Genomic DNA, 16,888 nt, shown 5'->3' on the forward strand with positions numbered 1-16,888 from the left:
ATTTATTTATTTATTTTATTTTCAGAAAGGATCTCACTAAGTTGCTCATGTTGACCTGGAACTTTGAACTTCTTGCCTTAGCCTCCCAAGCAGTGGCAGCGTATGCCTTTGCACCTAGCCAAAAACTTCAATTTTTGAGTATTATATACTATATAAGAACAGTGACCTGAAAAGAAATGAAAAATAAATGAATAATAATGGATCAAGCAATGTTGACTTTCTCTATAGAAAAAAAAATGGAATGAGATGGATTGAGTGTGACTGGGGAGCCAGTCTCTCTTACTGTCTTTCCTGGGGCTATAAGATGGTCAATAACTACTCTCCTTTCAACTGTGTTTGGTGCATAGGGTAAAAATCCATGCTTTTAGTTTGTGTTCAGTAATAAAAACATTTCCACAAAGCACTTAGAGAGCACACATAGTGTAGAAATGTATTACTGAGTTTTGATGGGAATAGAGTGCACATGAATTTGTTTCCTATTTAAGAAAGTGGCAAAGCACATATGGATGTGAAAAGGCATGAGTTCCATTTGTCTCCTTTCAGTTTGATGTTGGCCTTGGCTGGCCTTTACAATATTGAACTAAGTTCCTTCTATCTGTATTTTTTCTCATGTTTCAACATGAATATGTACTGTACTTTGTCAAATGCCTTTTCTGCATCTATTGGTACAAGCAGGTGATTCCTTTTCTCAAGTCTATGTGTTGAAGTCTTTCTGTTGAACCAAACTTGCATCCCTGAAATGAAACCCACTTGACCATAGAGAACTATTTTTTTAATATGTTTTGGTATGCAGTTTGTCAATACTTTATTAAGAAACTTTCATCTGTGTTCGTCAAGGATATTGGCCTGAAGTTCTCTTTCCTTTATGTGTCTGTCTAGTTTTGGTATCAGGGTGATACCGGATGCATAGGATGAATTTGGCTGTGTTCCTTCCTTTCGTATTTCATGGAAGAATTTGAGGAAGAGTGGTATTAGTTTTTTAAAGTTCTGGTGGAACTCAGCTGAGAATTTGTCCTGGGCATTCTTTGTTGGAAGGCTTTTGATGGCTGCTTCAATTTCATTACTTGCAAATGATCTCTTTAAGATTTCTATATCCTTATGGTTCAATTTAGGTAGGTCAGGTGTCTCTAGGAATTTGTCAGTATCTTCAAGATTTTTGAGATTTTTTTTTAAAAAATATTAGGTCTAATTAGTTATACATGACAGTAGAGTGTAGTTTTACAAATTGTATATAAATAGAACACAATTTCTCATTCCTCTGGCTGTACATGGTGCAGTCACTCCAATAGTATAATCATACATGTATATAGGGTAATAATGTCTGTCTCATTCTACTGTCCTTCCCATCCACACATCCCTACCCCTCCCCTCACTAAGTTCCTTCATTCTTCCATATATTCTTCCCACTCTCTCCCCACTATGGATTAGCAACCCCTTAATCAGAGAAAACATTCAGCTTTTGGTTTGGGGGGATTGGCTTATCTCACTTAGTACGACATTCTGTAATTCCATCCATTTACCTGTAAATGCCATAATTCCATTCTTCTTTAAGGCTGAATAATATTTCAGTATGTATATGTACCACATTTTCTTTATCCATTCATCTGTTGAAGGGCATCTAAGTTGGTTCCATAGTTTAGCTATTAGGAATTGAGTGGCTATAACCAGAGCTGTGGCTGTGTCACTGTAGTAGGCTGATTTTAAGTCCTTTGTGTATAAACTGAAGAGTGGGATACTGGATCAAATGGTGGTTCCATTCCAAGTTTTCTGAGGAATCTCCATAGTGCTTTCCAGAGCAGTTGCACCAATTTTCATTCCTACAAGCAATGTATGAGTGTACCTTTCCCACACATCCTTGCCAAGACTTATTATAGCTTGTATTCTTGATAATTGCCATTCTGACTGGAGTGAGATGAAATCTTAGAGTGGTTTTGATTTGCATTTCTCTAATTGTTAGAGATAATGAACATTTTTTTCATGTTTGTTGATCAATTGTATTTCTTCTGTGAAGTGTTTGTTCAGTTCTATTGCCCATTTATTGATTGAGTTATTTGTGGGGGTTTTTTGTGTTATTTTTTTAGTTATTTTATAGCTTGAAGATTAGTGCTCTGTCTCAGGTGTGTGTGGTAAAGATTTTTTTTTCTATTCTGTAGCCTCTCTCATCACGTTACTGGTTTTTTCCTTTACTGAGAAGAAGCTTTTTAGTTTGACTCCACACCATTTTTTGATTCTTGATTTTACTTCTTGTGCTTTAGGAGATTTTTAAGTGCAGATTTTTATAATAGTTTCTAATGATCCTCTGAAGAACCATTTCAGAAGTGTCTGTGGTGATATGTTCTTTTCATCTCCAATTTTATTGATTTGGGCCATCTCTGTCTTTCTTTTGGTTAGTTTGGTTGAGGTTTTATCAATCTTGTTTTATCATTTAACAGAACCAATTTTCTGTTTCATTGATCTTTTGTATTCTCTTTCTAATCTCAACTTCATTAATTTTGGTTCTGATCTCAATTATTTCCTATCTTCTGCTCACTTTGGAATTAGTTTGTTCTTCTTTCTCTAGAGCCTTGAGGTGTAATGAGATTATTTATTTTGGAATTTGTTTTTTTAATGTAGGAACCCAGTGCTATTTCCTTTTAAAACTGCCTTCATACTGTCCCAGATTCCAAGATTTAAAAAAAAAATTCCCTTGATTTCTTCCCCAGTCTAATCCTCATTCCAACATGTTATTATTTAATCTCCAGATGTTAAAATGATTTCTCTTGACATTTATTTCTAATTTCACTCCATTTGGATCTGACAAAGTATGTGGAATTATGTCTACTTTTTGTATTTCCTAACATTTGTTTTGTGTCCTAAGATCTGATCTATTTTAGAGAATGATTCATCTGCCAGTGAGAAGTGAATTCAGTTGTTTATGTGTGAAATATTTTACAGATGTCTGTTATATACATTTGAGTAATAGTTATCTTTTAGGTATGAAGTGTCTTTATTTCATTTATATCTGTCTCATCTATCTTTTGGTGAGAAAGTTATGTTGAGATCACTGATCATTAATATATTGAATTCTATTGATTCTTTAAATTGAAAAGAATTTGTTATATATATACAAGTACACCATTGTTTGGGACATAAATATTTAAAATTATTATATCCTACAGAGAAATAATAACAAAAACAGCATGGTACTGGCACCAAAACAGGCGGGTAGACCAATGGTACAGAATAGAGGACACAGAGACCAATCTATAAAATTACAACTACCTTATATTAGACAAAGGTGCTAAAAACATGCAATGGAGAAAGGATAGCATCTTCAACAAATGGTGCTGGGAGAACTGGAAATCCATAAGCAACAAAATGAAATTGAATCCCTTTCTCTCACCATGCACAAAAGTTAACTCAAGATGGATCAAGGAGCTAGGAATCAAACCAGAGACTCTGTGTCTAATAGAAGAAAAAGTTGGCCCTAATCTCCATCACATGGGGTCGGGCCCCAAATTCCTTAATAGAACACCTATAGCACAAGAGTTAAAATCAAGAATCAACAAATGGGATGTATTCAAACTAAAAAGTTTTTTCTCAGCAAGAGAAATAATATGTGAAGTAAATAAGTAGCCTACATCCTGGGAACAAATTTTTACACCTCACACTTTAGACAGAGCTCTAATCTCTAGAGTATACAAAGAACTCAATAAGTTAAACAACAAAAAAATAAATAACCCAATCTACAAATGGGCCAAGGACCTGAACAGACACTTCTCAGAGGAGGATATACAATCAATCAACAAATACACAAAAAAATGCTCACCATCTCTAGCAATCAGAGAAATGCAAATTAAAACTACTCTAAGATACCATCTCACTCCAGTAAGAATGGCAGCCATTATGAAGTCAAACAATAACAAGTGCTGGCAAGGATGCAGAGGAAAAAGGTATACTCGTACATTGTTGGTGGTACTGCAAATTGGTGCAGCCAATTTGGAAAGCAGTATGGAGATTCCTTGGAAAGCTGGGAATGGAACCACCATTTGACGCAGCTATTCCCCTTCTTGGACTACACCCAAAAGACCTAAAAAGAGCATACTACAGGGACACAGCCACATCAATGTTTATAGCAGCACAATTCTCAATAGCTAGAATGTGGAACCAACCTAGATGCCCTTCAATAGATGAATAGATAAAAAATGTGGCATTTATACACAATGGAATATTACACAGCACTAAAAAATAACAAGATCATGGCATTTGCAGGGAAATGGATGGCATTAGAGCAGATTATGCTAAGTGAAGTTAGCCGATCCCTAAAAAACAAATGCCGAATGTCTTCTCTGATATAAGGGGGGTGACTCAAAATAGGGTAGGGAGGAAGAGCATGAGAAGAAGATTACCACTAAATAGGGAAGAGAGGTGGGAGGGAATGGGAGGGAGAAGGGGAATTGCACAGAAGATGGAAGGAGACCCTCATCATTATACAAAATACATATATGATGATGTGAGGGGGAAGGAAAAAAAGAGAGAAATGTGTCACATTAGATTGGGTAGAGAGAGATGATGGGAGGGGAGGGGAGGGGAAGGGGGGATAGGAAGGGCAGCAGAATAAAATAGACACTAGTATTGCTATATGTATATATATATATGGCCGTATAACCAATGTGATTCTGCAACCTGTACACTTGGAAAGAATAGAAATTGTATCCCATTTGATTCAAATGTATGATATGTCAAGATCATTGCATTGTCATGAACAACTAATAAAAAATAAAATTATTATATCTTATTGTTGCATGATTCCTTAACCACTGTGAAGTGAATTTCCTTGTCTCTTCTGGTTAATTTTGATTTGAAATCTACTTTGTCTGATATGAGAGTAGCTATCCATGATTTCTATTTTTTCTACTTGCATGATATTTTTTCTACCCTTCACCATCATTCTGTGGATTTCTTGTCTATAGGTTAGTATCTTGCAAGCAACATATTGTTGAGTCTTGATTTTTTAATCCAATTTACCAATCTAATTCTTTTGATTAAAGAGTTTAGATCACTTACATTCAATGTTATTAGAGAAAGATGACTTTTATTTATAGCCATTTTGATTTCTTTCTAATGTTTATTCAGACTTGATTCACATCTAATTGAATATTCTAGTGCAATTCATCTCTATGCTGATTTTCATATTTATTTTTCATTTCTTCATGAAATATTTCATTGAGTGTTTCATAGTGTAGGCTTAATGCTTATGGATTCATTTAGTTTCTAGATATGGTGGATGGTTTTTATTGCATCTTCAATGCTGAATGATATTTTTTCTGGGTATGGTAATCTTGGTTAGCCTCCATGTTTTTGAAAGTTTGGTACATATTATTCCAAGCCCTTCTAGTTCTTATGGTCTGAGTTGAGAAATCAATTGAAATCCAAATTGATTTCCTTCTAAATGTGATCTGCTATTGTGCTCATGTAAGTTTGAAAATTCTACTCTTATTCTGTCTTCCAAGTGGTCTAGTCTGTTGGTGATACTTTCCATGGTGTTGTTAATTTGGTTATTTCTAAGATTTCTGCTTGATTTCTTTTCATAATCTCTATCGCTTTATTGAAGTGATCTTTTATCCTTACTCCTAACTTTATCCTCTGCATTGCAGATCCATTTAAGTGTGTACATTCTGAACTCCTCTGACATTTCTTCTACTGTGTTGTCAATGGATTCTATTATTAGAGCATCTTGGTTTGTTTGGAGTGCTTTGTTCCCTTGTTTTTCATATTGTCTGTGTGTCTTCCCATCTAGCAGTGTGGATCTGAGGTATTACAATTTTAACCCTATAGACTTATAGTGTCCCTGCAGGTTTCCAGTATCTTGCCTTTAATGGGGAGATCAGTATTAACAGCACCCTATGCAAAAAATACACAGCCTTAAATCAAATAGCTCCTATTAAGATGCCTACAATTTTCTTGCAATAAATAGAAATGATGTGCTCAATTATTGTCTGCAATATATAGACTATGCAACAGGCTTTACAATTTCCAATGGTGGAAAAAGAGAGAACAGGAGTGGTAAAAGATGTGATGTTTATAAGGTAGGAGGGGAAAAGATAGAAATATAAGATCAAAGGAAAAATGAAAGAAGAATCAATAGAAGTTGGCTATTAGCAGAAGAAAAGAGAGAAAGAGAATCCAGGGAAACAGATAAGTTAGAGGAAAAAAATGAATAAATACACACACACACACACACACACACACACACACACATATATATATATATATAATAATTAAAAAGAGGAACAAATTTAAAAATACACAAAAAACTAATATACTGCCGGGTTTCTGTTCTTGCGACTAAAAGGCTCAGGGGTTACTCCAGATGAACTGGGCTAACTGGGATGCGCAAAATAACCACACAAGAGACACAAATACCTCTTTCTTTGAGGTCACTGTGATGGCTCCTCTGACCTTAAGGGTCCACAGAAAGAGAGAGAGAGCATGCACTGACCCCTTATTGAGGAGAAGCTATTTAAATGAGGCAAGAGGTCAGGTTTCAGGGGGCTGAGTCTATCTTCATGATGTCCACTGTCAGCAGGTTGACTGACACCTGGGTAGGCCACACCCAAGGGCACAGTAAGAGAAAGGGACACACACAAGGCACTTCCATGGAACATTCTATCCTAAACATGGCAAGGGGTTATATTACAAAGGAACAGGTAAGCATAACTTCACTCATGGGGCTGTAGCAAGACAACACCCATGCACGAGACACCAATCCTTGAACCCAAGAAGAGTGGGGAAAGCTCTGCCACATTTCTGTGACTGAGCCCCTCAGCACCCAGCCAGGAAGTGTGACTCAGTCACATGCAAGGTTGGTCTCCCATAATATATTGTTCAGACATCCCAGTCCTCAATAGCCTGATGCATGAAAAGTACTTGCTTTCAAAAATGGTGGGGATGTGAGAGCAGAAAAAGAAAAGAAAAAAAACTCAAAGGAAAATTGAACAATTGTTTCTGTTGGAGTTCAAAAACTTTTCTGCATCCCTTCTCAGCTGATAGGTAGGGAGTTTGTTGGTATAGCTGAAGTTTGTTGGTATCTTCACCCTCAGGATGGTGAGGGTTACTAGGGTGGTAGGGTTAACCTTAGTAGGTTAGCCTGGAGGTGGGGTACAGCCATTGCCAGTCCCCATTGGAATACTGTATTCTAAGAATCTCCTTTGGGTTCCATTTGTGTGATATAGGAGCCTGATCTTAGCTCCTTAGGTCCCTGACCCTGTAATTCCTGGTGTCTGATTTAGTCTCTAAACTGTATCTCTCCTGTCTGTGCCCTTTAGATATCCCAATCAAGCACCTCTCTCTCCATCAGTCCTGAGCACTGGGACCTGTACACCTGTAGTAGAGAACTGTTCTGTATTGGGCAGATAAGTACCAGGCACTGAGAGCTGTAGGCTGGCCACATAGCTCAGAGTGCTGGGCTGGGTTGTTGGCTAGGGAGGGGTTGGAAGACTAGGGTCTGGGGAGTTGGAGGGTCCTGTTTGGACCAGGGAATTGATGGATGCCAGATTAGGGAGGGAGTCAGGGACTGGGTTGGTGCCAGGTCCTAGCAAGTGTTGGCCTAAGTGTGCACTGGGAACCCAGTAGTGGCAGACTGGATGGCAGATGCCCTCACACCCTTTTCCAACCTACTGACCCTCAATATCTGGTCCCATCCTTCCCCATGTATGGCTCTCTCCAGCCTCTTTAGCAAGATGGTGGCTATTAGCACACCTAGCCAGAAGACCACAGGTACAACCAAGCCTGCAGGCACCTTGTGATGGTCCTCTAGGCCCTGACTGGTGTCTCTAGATGAAAGCAGCATGGCAAACCTGTAGGTACCTTAATGTTGGGCTTCTAGGCCCTAGCCAGTGTCCCAAGATGGAAGCTCAAGATGGCCATGGCATTGGCAGAGTTTTCCCAAGATGATGTCAAAGTTGCCCCAAGATGGAGTTGGCCATGTTTGAAGATGGGGCAGTGACAGGGGTCAGCACAGTGACGGTGGGCAGCTGCATTTGGAGATGCAGAGCTGTGACAGTAAGTGCTGTGGCCGGTGGCTTCCTCCAGGCACTGTCGAGTGTCCCAAGATGGAGGCTTCCATGTTGTGATGACTATGGAGGCAGCTGCAGTATCCCAAAATTGAGGCAGCCATGGTGGGAGATGACACAGCCAAGGCAGGTCACTCAGTGATGGTGGGCAGCCACATTGTAGATGGAGAGCCCACAGCATGGATGTCTGCACAGCACAGAGGTCTGCCTCTATTTTTTTCTACATATTGGAGAAGATGTATTTGGATTCTTTCTATTTGCAGTTTATGTTTCTTGTATTTGAATTTTCATTTCAGTCCTAAGATTTGGAAAATGTTCTAATATTCTTTATTTGAAAAGATTCTGTATTTCTTTAATTTGTATTTTAGAGCCTATGTCTACCCCAATGATTGATTTGTTCTCTTGATATTATCCCAGATTTCTTGAATATTCTGGTCATAAACATCTTTTCTTTATGGTCAACTTTATTTTCAAGATTATTTGTCTTCAAGGCCTAAAAATAAATCTGTCTTCAAAGTGGCATAATCTATTGGTGAGACTTTTCATTGAATTTTAAGTTTGGTTTATTGAATCTTTCATTTCCAGGATTTTCTCTGTTTTCTTTTTCAGAATCTCAATATCTGTATTGAAATTATCTTTCACTTTCTGTATATTCTGTCTAATTTCACTCCTTACATATTCTTTAATTCATTAAATACTTTTAAGTATCAACTTCCTAAATTCTTTCTCTGACATTTCTTCTACTCTTTTGTTGATTGATTCAGTTGTTGATGTGTTATGAGCTGTTTGGGGTGTTTTTTTTTCTCTTGATTTTTCATTTTGCTCTTATGTCTACCCATCTAATGGGATGCATATAACTTATTCTTTTAAGCAAGGGGCTACTTCATAAATTTCTTTATGTTATGAGTTCTGGGATTAGGCAAATATCCCCAGGTATGGATAATTTAACTTAATGTGTGGCCTTTGCTTTTCCCAGAATTAGTACCACTTGAGAGAAGCCATTGAATCCTATTTAATACAAATATATAAGAGCCAAGTGTCACACTATTTGATCTTTTGAAAAGTGAGAAACTTGTGGATATTGTTCTCCACAGTTTCTCTAATTCAGATATAAACTTGAAGAAGTTTTTGTCTGATTTTCAGCATGTCTGTCATGTATTCTTCCTATAGGTTTTCCAGCACCTGTATAACACAGCAAACTGGGCCTCCTGAGTATAGGACAGGGAGACTAGAAATGTATCCCAATAATCCAAAAACAGTTTCTATTGTTCGAATTTTGATTTCTTGATGGCTCTTATTTTTCTGCTTCCTTGCCTTTTTTATATTTCTTACTAAAAATTATACATTTCATGTATATGCGCTAACTTGGATGGTAATTTCTCTTCATCTCTCCTGTATAGGTTATTTTTGTTAGTTTTTTCCCTTTTCCAGTTGTTTTACATTCGTATGTTTCTTTCCTGGACTAGTTCTGTATAGTCTGTGCACAGTCTAGTATGAAGTTGTTGAGGTCTCTGTTCATTTACCTTAATAATCAGCTATCAATTAGGCATTTTCAGAAATGGCTTCAACCCATAGATTTTACACAATTACTAAAAAAAGACTATGTGCACATTTAGACAATTATCCTTCAATTATTGCCTCTTCAGGGTTTAGGCAAATCATAAACAAGAGATTATTGAGACCTATGGATCACCTTTTCCCCAAGAATTCCTTTTTAAGTTTTGACTATCCTCTTGTTTTCCTGGGCTGTTTAGCATTAATCAGCTGAAATATTAAATAATTGCCACTGATTTTGAACAATACCCTATGGATTATTCCTTATTCACACACCAGCAAGCTCAAGAACAGGTCAAGTAATAGCAATAATGCTACTTGGGATTTCAGGGAAATACAACATGGATCATGCTTCTCCTGCACTCAGAAGTAATTCTATGAGGTGTTCCATACACATTGACCTCTGTCCCCAGTTTTTCTCAAATGATTTCTCTTCCTATTTGCAAGGATTTGATTAATTTTCAAATATCTGAAAAAATGAATATAACATTTTTCTTGTGATTTTTCTATAGCAAAGTTTATTTATGTACCTCCTCATTCTAGAATTCTGAAAGTTTGACCTCCTAAGATTGAATTTTGAAAGTGTTTGATTAAAGGAAATGAAAAGTAGGATTTTATAAACCAGAAAACTTTATAAACCATTTAATTGAGGTAACTTTCTTGAAACATAGAATTTAACAACTAGGCAAAGACTGTGAAAGTGTGTATTCATTTTCACTTCAATTGTAATTAAGACAACAGACAGTTTTCATGTATTTGGGATAATAATATTGATAGTTTGCCTCAGCGCAATGCCAATTATCCTGTTCTCCATAAAAGTATAGTCCAAAGAGTTTTGACATACCTGACCAGTCCATTGATCATGAGAAGGATCAATTGTATCAACAATATTATGTTCATTAGGCAATATGAGCAAAAGTTGAACCCCACATGGTAAGAAATAAATTATATGAGGTCGTTGATTTTCCATTTCAGTCAAAAATATGTAGTGTATCTTTTCTAAAATAAAAGAAAAATTGATTTTCCTTGCACTTCTTATCAGAGAGTATGAAGTAGCATATCTAATAGACCTCAAGGTTTTGTAGAAACAAATCACCAACATAGATATAATTCCAGGCCTGGAGTTTGATCTATATATAAAATAATAAAGAATACTGACAGCTTTTAGTAAAACATTTGTCCATACTGTGTTGCACCCAGCTCTGTTATTTAGGCCAAACAAACTGTCAGACCCTAAAATGCTGGAGGAGTCAAAGGTGGAAAAAGATGGAATTATGGAGCTCATGGAGAGTCCTAGTGAATAAATAAAATGCAGAAATAGAGCCATGCCATTTGTAGCATAGAATTATACCTCTTCTAAAACAACAGATCCTTTTTACCCAGCCTTAGAAGAGTTGGACTTACCCACATGGCACTACTTGCTCATGTTTTATAATTTCCATTGGGGTTGCACCCTGTTTACCAATGTTATAAAGTAGGACAACCACAGTCCATCATACATTGAAAATGATGCATATGAAGCCAAATCAAAAAGAACCAGAGAGCAAAAAGTTGCATATGCAGATGAACAGGTAGCATGAGCCTCAGGTGGCCATAAAGGGTCCTGTGTAACAACTGAAGGAAGATGAAACATCCCAAGCTTGATTTATACAGAGTTTGAATTGGTATGTGAGAGAATAGAAAGGTTAAATATTATCTGCATGATGATCATAACCCAACCCAGCTTTGAAAAGACAGTATATAAGTCAATTCTTTCAAATGGATAGACCTGCAAGCATTGCATCATATCATGAACTTTGTGTGGAAGAAATGTTCCAGGGTACAAATGTAGATAGATATTCAGCAATCATTGACTGTCTCCATGGTCAGGTTCCTGTAAAGAAATGAACTGGAAAATTGGAGACATAAAGGTCTGGTGCAGAGGCATGTGGATGAATATGTGGGCATGGCATTGACATATAAAAATGTTTGTATCTTAATTGAATATCCACAATAAATAATTCTATACATAAAAGCAGAAACACTACTGAGCATCCAAGAAAAAATGATTCACATAGTGGATACTACTGATGTTAGCCACTATATTTGCCTCTACAGACAGCAAGTATGGACACAACCCAAAATCTACATCTACATTTATGTTGATATCTATGCGTATGTATGCTTTATCTTTCTCTTTTGCCTATGTGTTCATCATGCACATGTACACCAAAAGACAGATATAATGATGTTTAACAAGAACTTAATTTATAATGGCCTGTAATAATTCATAATCTTTGAAATGCAGACACCAAGATGTGAGTAGACATGTAAGAATTTATTAATGGAAGTGCCTGTGAAGGAGAAATGGGAGGGAGCCAGAGGAGACAGGGATGGTTTTCAGCATATGATACCATTCAGAGTCCTGTGAAGTAGAGCAGAAAGAAAACATGGCTGGGATCTACTTTGGACCCTCTGTTATGTTCAATTGATGCATTGCCATTTTTATATCAATGTCATGCTATCTTAATTATTGCGTGTGTTTAGAAGTTCTTAAGAACAATTAAAATATGTTCTCTAGTTTTCTTTTGGTTTTTCAAGACCACGCTGGCTATTGTAAGTATTTAAATTTTCTAAAAAAAAATTTTACTATTCACCTGTTAAATTTTATGAAAGTTTATTAGATGTTCACTTGGGATTAAAGTTTGTTTGGTAGCAGGGATTCAACCTAGGGAGATTTAACAACTGAGTCATATCCCCAGCCTGGTTTTTTGTTTGTTTGTTTGTTTGTATGTCTGGTTTTTGCTTTGTTTTGAGACAGATTTTTATTAAGTTGCTTAGGGCCCCACTAATTTGCTGATACTGAACTTGAACTTGTTATCCTCCTGCTTCAGGCTTCCTGGTTGCTGAGATTACAGGCATGTGCCACAGCATCTGGCTTGAAGATGTTTTAAAAATATTTGAGAAGAAAAAATTTTGTTTCTGAGTCTTTCAATTTGTGTACATATATTTTTTTCATTTAGGCCTTATTTCACTTATTTTATAAATATTTTACAAATTTCAGTAATTAGTCTTGCATATATTTCATCACATTTGCTTATGTAATTTATTTTTTGAGATTTTATTTTGCTGCAAAACAAGATGTAGACTTGGTAGGATCTGTTAGTGATAAATGGTTTCAGGTTTATTTTTTAAAGTAACTCTTAACCATTTTGAAAGTAATATTTTATTTATTATTTTCTGGTTTATATTACTGTTTAACACATTTAAAAATTACTTACCTTGATGTGTCAAATCATAAAAAGAATGTAATGATTAGCCAAACTTTTCTTAAGGAAACAATTGTTTTAGTCACTTCCAAGAGTGAAGGTTGGAGCAGACATTCTTTTTCTTGCCATCTGCTTCTGCTGGGCTGGCTTTCCTTTTCTTTTTTCCCTCCTTTTTCCTGTTTAAGCTTTCAAGGCGGCCTTCCATCAGTCCCTCACCCTGTATAGGTTCAAAGCCCTATCAACAGTGCTCTCCCAAACTCAAGGTACTAATAGTTGGAGCTCTAGGCAAAGGCTCTCTGGACTATCTGAGTAGGAAATGACTCAGATCTAGCTTATCCCCCTAGGATGTAATTCAATTTCCCTTCTGGGTCTCAGATGAAATTCCATCTTATCATTTTATTTCTTTATATTTTAATTTTTTTTTTGGTCCTGGGATTTGAACCCAGGGGCACTTAATCACTGAGCCACATCCCCAGCCCTTTTTCATATTTTATTTAGAGACAGGGTCTCACTGAATTTCTCAAGCCCTCACTAAATTGCTGAGGCTGGCTTTGAACTTGCAATCCTCCTGCCTCCAAAGTCACTGGTATTAAAAGTGTGCACCACTACACCCAGCATCTTATCATATTAATTAATTTAAAAATGTATTTTAAATATTTCTAACAAGTTCATTTTGTAATCAAAGGATTTAGAATCTTGAGTGTGCTGCACTACAGACTAATGATCTTACACATGTTTTATTAAATGCAGTATAATTCCACTAATCATTAGATGCATATTTCACCTTGTGTTAAAGACATAGAGGATGTTCTATAACCCATGACTCTGAGATTATGCTCTTGCTGTTTACTAAGGATCAATAGACTTCAGTATGGTTTACAATAGACTATATTCTAAATTTGCTTTATGTCTCACTTCCTTTTGTTTTAAATTTGCTATGTACTATTTTGATACAAATCCTTTAAAAAGGGTAAAGTTAAAGTGACATTGTATATTACTCAAAATAAAGGAACATGCTTTTGTTTTTATTTTAATTTACTGAGGTTTCAAAGTTAGCTGTGCATACTTATATTCACAGCATTTAAGGTGAAGATTTGCTTTTTGTGTTTCTGTTGAAATTGTCCTTTACATGAATTTTTCCTTATACTCACTTTACTTTTGAATTTACTGACATTTGCCTCAAAGATTGGAGAAATTAGAATTATATTTCCCCTTTATTAACTTATATAAATCATAATTTATTCATAGTATTTAAGTAAATGATGTATAAATCTATTAATACCATTAATTTTCCATACCTATTAAAATGATTACTAAGAATATTTATTTTTTATATAATTATTCTTTGACCAGTAAACCGATATTGAAAGTCTAAGGGAAAAAATGTTCAATTATTTCATATGTCTGTTTTTCTGTAGGGCTCATTGTTTTTATTAGAGCTATTATAACACCTTTAACTGCCAGTTTAAAGTAACTTGGTATTTTTTTCCTCACTGGTTATGCTTCTAACATAAAAAGTAAAAGAAAGTATGATACACAATCCATTCAATCTATCTTACTATAGTATTTAAAATTTGTGTTAATTACATAGTGCTCAAATATAGAAGTTCTGTGAGGAACTAACAGGACTGGAACCATAATTTTCTCATGGCCCCTTGCATTTTCTGGTTTCTCAGAGTGTAAATAATAGGATTCATTAAGGGTGTAATAACAGTGTAAAATACAGCAAGGGTTTTATTACTTGCAAAACCACTGAAAGGCCAGCCATATATAAAAATACAGGGTCCAAAGAACAGAGTGACCACAATGATGTGGGCAGACAATGTGGACAGAGCCTTGGAGAGCCCCCCAGATGCCCTTTGCTGCACGGTGACCAGGATGACAGTGTAGGAGACAAGCAAGAGGATGAAACAAATAAAAGAGAGAAGCCCACTGTCAGCAATGACAAATAATTCTAGGGTATAAGTTTCAACACAAGCAAGCTTGATCACAAGGGGAAGATCACAAAATATGTTATCCACAACATTGTGGCCACAGAAAGGCAAGTTCACTGTCAATACCATCTGGCTCATAGTGTGTATAAAACCAATTATCCATGAAAGTATCACAAACCGATTCAGCAACTTGTGGCTCATTATTGTCCTGTAGTGCAGGGGTTTACATATGGCTACATATCTGTCAAAAGCCATGATTATCAAAAGTGTCATCTCAGCACCCCCAAAGAGGTGCATAAAGAACATCTGGGTCATGCAACCCCATAGAGAGATAGTCTTGTGCTCAGCAAGCAAGTCTGTGATCATCTTGGGTGTTGTAACAGTAGAGAGACACATGTCCAACAAAGAAAGGTTTCCAAGGAGGAAGTACATGGGAGAATGAAGGGCAGAACTAACTATCATTGTGACCATGATAAGAATGTTTCCCACCACAGTAGCGCAGTAGATCAAGGAAAATGTCACAAAGAAGAAAATCTGAAGTTCCCATTGTCCAGAAAATCCAAGTAAAATAAACTCAGTCACAACAGATCCATTTTTATGATTCATTTACCCAATTCAGAAAGTATCCAGAAGTTCTTTATATACAAAGAGAGAAAAAAAGAATCATAGTTAGCACCAATATTTGTAGGAAGATTAAACTTTCAGATAAAACTTCAGGCTTTGATGCCATCTTCAAAATATTTTGAAAAATAAAATGGGCTTCAGAGTCAGCAAACAAAGAAGAGTGAGGTATTGAGAATGTGTAAAAAAAGAAAAAAAATTAGGAACAGTGACTAGGAAGTATGGTGTACTAAGAAAAGGGAGTGAATAAAGATATGAAGATGAGTAGAAAGCACCTCTTCCTTTTTTTTCCAAATAACTATAATTCTCTCTTTGTTTTCATTTCTACTCAGGTTTCAGTCAAAATATTGTCATTATCAAAAATACCTTAATTTTCCTACCTTAGTTTTTTTTTTTTAATGAATAAGGTAAGGCTTACAATTGGTGGGCAGATAAAATGATGAAACATCTATAGGTCAAACCAAGAGGGCACTGAATAATGGGATACTGCCCCGTGGTGTTGGCAGGTGGGTTTTTACAGAGGCACAGCCAGCACACCATACATCTTGCAGTTTTGTGTGACATGATTATTATGTGCATGAGCAGGAGTCTTGCTTTGGGGACTTGTGTGGTAATATCAATAATTAGATGCAGTTTGGAGAAAAATAAGGGTTGGTAATTGTTAGGTGAAATGGATATACCAACTATAATTTTGGATGAATAAATAATACATGAAATTTTATGCCCTATGATATGAAAATACACAAACTTGAAAAATAAATCAATACAATTAAGCATAGATTGATTAAGTAAGCCTTTTATTTCAGTGGGAAAGTTGGCATTCACTTATGCTGATGCTTTCCCAGTTTTTGCTTCTTTTATTCCTTCTTTTCCCTTTTCAAGCAAGGTTTTTTTTGTGTGTGTATGTGTGTGTGTGTGGTGCTAGGGATTGAACCCAGGGTCTTGTGCATGCGAGGCAAGCACTACAACTAAGATATATCCCTAGCCCCACAAGCAAGTTCTCTAAAAAATATTTCTTCAGGTTTGTGTTTAATATGCCTATTGTTATTGTGTGAATATTACAAAGACAGTATAAGTGTAAAAAAAGAAATTATATGGTTCTGACAAAAATTCTATTGGTAAGGAAAATTTTCTAATAAAATTTTCTAATCACACATTTTATTATAATTACTTTTAACTTTTACTTAACAATTTATTTTGTGCTTTGCAGGAAATTGAAAATAGAGGGAATTTTGTAATCATTTATTTCCCAAACCTTTTTAATAAATGAGAAATCAAGACCCACACTATTAAGTAAATCTTCCCAGGTCTTATAGACAGGACCACCCCCAAAGAGATGCAATGAATATAAAAACAATTGATGTGAACATTTCTGTTCTTACCTATGTGTATACAATAGATATTACTTAAGATAAAAATAATTGATTCAAGAAAATATTTGCTTCTCCTTTCATCATAGCCAATTAAAGAAAATGTA

The 16,888-nt window shown here is 35.8% G+C and overlaps 1 protein-coding gene across 1 annotated transcript; it reads right to left on the bottom strand.

Annotated features, from left to right (window-relative positions):
• Positions 1-14,463: 14,463 nt before the first annotated feature.
• On the bottom strand, positions 14,464-15,396 carry LOC107137852 (olfactory receptor 4L1-like). Its single transcript, XM_015480288.1, has one exon. The coding sequence runs from the start codon at positions 15,394-15,396 to the stop codon at positions 14,476-14,478; it is 921 nt and encodes a 306-aa protein (XP_015335774.1). The 3' UTR covers positions 14,464-14,475.
• Between the last annotated feature and the right edge of the window lie 1,492 nt (positions 15,397-16,888).

Source organism: Marmota marmota, unplaced genomic scaffold (genome assembly GCF_001458135.2).
Source record: "Marmota marmota marmota unplaced genomic scaffold, marMar, whole genome shotgun sequence".
Taxonomy (NCBI): Eukaryota; Metazoa; Chordata; class Mammalia; order Rodentia; family Sciuridae; genus Marmota; species Marmota marmota.

Coding starts and splice junctions, on each gene's coding strand:
- LOC107137852 (XM_015480288.1), bottom strand. CDS start 15,396: ATGAATCATAAAAATGGATCTGTTGTGACTGAGTTTATTTTACTTGGA.